Source organism: Mandrillus leucophaeus, unplaced genomic scaffold (genome assembly GCF_000951045.1).
Source record: "Mandrillus leucophaeus isolate KB7577 unplaced genomic scaffold, Mleu.le_1.0 Scaffold1, whole genome shotgun sequence".
In the NCBI taxonomy this organism is placed as follows: domain Eukaryota; kingdom Metazoa; phylum Chordata; class Mammalia; order Primates; family Cercopithecidae; genus Mandrillus; species Mandrillus leucophaeus.
Window position 1 is genome coordinate 8,248,001 of NW_012098097.1, and position 2,780 is coordinate 8,250,780.

At 47.0% G+C, this 2,780-nt stretch overlaps 1 protein-coding gene across 1 annotated transcript in view; it reads left to right on the forward strand.

The window, feature by feature from the left end:
• The window catches only part of NUP85 (nucleoporin 85kDa), a 36,843-nt gene that overhangs the window by 9,610 nt on the left and 24,453 nt on the right, over positions 1-2,780 (forward strand). The window contains exon 6 of the mRNA XM_011965084.1: positions 1,159-1,264. Within this exon, the coding sequence (XP_011820474.1) occupies positions 1,159-1,264 (106 nt within the window). The remainder of the gene's footprint in view (positions 1-1,158; positions 1,265-2,780) is intronic.

Genomic DNA, 2,780 nt, shown 5'->3' on the forward strand with positions numbered 1-2,780 from the left:
ATCCCAGCACTTTGGGAGGCCAAGTGGGGGAGATCACCTGAGGTCAGGAGTTCAAGACCAGCCTGGCCAATGTGGTGAAACCCCGTCTCGACTAAAAATACAAAAAATTAGTTGGGCGTGGTGGCACACGCCTGTAATCCCAGCTACTGGGGAGGCTGAGGCAGGAGAATCACTTGAACCCAGGATGCGGAAGTTGCAGTGAGCCGAGATTACGCCACTGCACTGTAGCTTGGGCAACAAGAGCCAAACTCCATCTCAAAAAAAATAAAGTAATAATTGGTGACATGCAAGTTATGTTTTTTTCTTTTTTTCTTTTCTTTTTTTTTTTTTTTGAGATGGAGTCTCCCTCTGTCGCCCAGGCTGGAGTGCAGTGGCACGATCTCAGCTCACTGCAAGCTCCGCCTCCTGGGTTCACGCCATTTTCCTGCCTCAGCCTCCCGAGTAGCTGGGACTATAGGTGCCCACAACCACTCCCGGCTATTTTTTTGTATTTTTAGTAGAGACAGGGTTTCACTGTGTTAGGATGATCTCGATCTCCTGACCTTGTGATCCACCCGTCTCGGCCTCCCAAAGTGCTGGGATTACAGGTGTGAGCCACCGCGCCTGGCCATATTTTTTTCTTTTTTTTAATTTTGAGATAGGGTCTCACTGTTGCCCAGGCAGGAACGCAGCGGCATGATTATGGCTCACTGCAGACTCAACTTCCTGGGCTCAAGTGATCCTCCCACCTCAGCCTCCTGAGTAGCTGAGACTACAGGGATGTATCACCACACTTGGCCAATTTTTGTATTTTTTGTTGAGACAGAATCTCGCAATGTTGCTCAAACTGGTCTCGAACTCCTAGACTCAAACATTCCACCTGCCTTGACCTCCCAAAGTGCTGGGATTACAGGCATGAGCCACTGCACCTGGCCAAGTTATTTTTGTAATGCACGGTAAAATAAAATCACAACCACTAAAACAAAATAATGTTAGCCTCCATCCCGCCACCTAACATCCTCGTGCTGACTCCCCTCTGGGAAATCCTCCTGTAGGATTGCAGTAGCTGTTGGGTTAAGGAATGACTGTCATGTGAGTCAAGGCCTGCTTTATCCCTTGGCTCTCAGAGCAAAGCTCAGGAATGATTTCAGATGAAACCTGTCTCCATTTCTCCCTTAGGTCTCCATTTTGTCAGCAATGGAGCTCATCTGGAACCTGTGTGAGATTCTTTTTATTGAAGTGGCCCCGGGTAAGCATGGAATAATCTCACCTTATAACATCATAGGTGTCCCCTGCCATCTTCTGCTCTTTCCTCATCTTTCCTGTGCGTGGTGATGAGTGTTTTATTCCTGAGAATGTTCTTTCCATCATTATAACCACGGGAAATCATTAGAAAACACCCAAAGAAACCGGACTATTTTGTCAGGTGCTACAAAAAGAATCATACAGAGTGCCTCCTGGAAAGCTAAACCGTCACAGGTACTGAGAAATATTAAACTAGTGTGTGAAAGGCGGGGTCAGTGTTAACATCATGAACTGGCTAAGCTCAAGAAAGTTTTATGAACGTGGGGTGGGATTAGGTGGTGAGAGGCAAAGTCACGTTGGGAATTCTGTCACTAATGACTGGGACAGAGCAATTCTGTGTGTTAACTCTGCCAATGGGAATTTTTTTGTTGATCTTTTTTTTTTTTTTTTTTTGAGATGGGAGTTTTGCTCTTGTTGCCCAGGCTGGAGTGCAATGGCATGATGTCGGCTCACCACAACCTCCAACTCCCAGGTTCAAGTGATTCTCCTGCCTCAGCCTCCTGAGTAGCTAGGATTACAGACATGCGCCGCCATGCCCGGCTAATTTTGTATTTTTAGTAAAGATGAGGTTTCTCCATGTTGGTCAGGCTAGTCTTGAACTCCTGACCTCAGGTGGTCTGCCCACCTCAGTCTCCCAAAGTGCAGGGATTCCAGGCTTGAGCCACCGTGCCTGGCCTTCTGTTGATCTTGAATTAAACTGTGATCAGTATAGTGTCATGGCCTGTATGAGCTCTCTGTGGATCTGCTGCAGCTTTTTTGCATTTCTTTTAAGGATTTATGTTTGCTATTTCCCATAAATGAGTAGTAACCTCTGTGTAGCCCTAGCATTTTATTCATACTCTCGCTAAAGAAGTGAGGAACTTGAAATTAGAGTTGGTTGTTCAGAGGCCTCCCTTCTCCAGTGGAGTTTTGAGGAGGTTACTGTTGGCCGTTTGTATCTGCAGGTTCTACATCATGGATACAGGGTACTGGCTATACTCTGCCATTTTATTTCATTTTATTTTTATTGATTGATTGAGACAAGGTCTTATTGTGTCACTTAGGCTGGAGTGTGGTGGTCCAATCACGGCTATTGCAGTCTGGACCTGCCAGGCTTAAGTGATTTTCCTGCCTCAGCCTCCTGAGTAGCTGGGACTACAGGCACGTGCCACCATGCAGGCTAATTTTTTGTGTGTATGCGCTGGGGGAGGGGAGACAGGGTCTTGCTCTGTCACCCAGGCTGGAGTACAGTGGCTTGATCACAGCTCAGCAGCCTTGACTTCCTGGGCTCAAGCAATTCTCCTGCCCAGCCTTTTAAGTAGCTGGGACCACAGGCACGCACCACCACGCCAGCTAATTTTGTATTTTTTGTGGAGGGGAAGTTTCGCCGTGTTGCCCGGGCTGTTCTTGAACTCTTGGGCTCAAGCAGTCTGCCCATCTTGGCCTCGCAAAATGCTGGGATTATAGGCATGAGCCACCGTTCCTGGCTCAGCTAATTTTTTTTTTTTTTTTTTTTT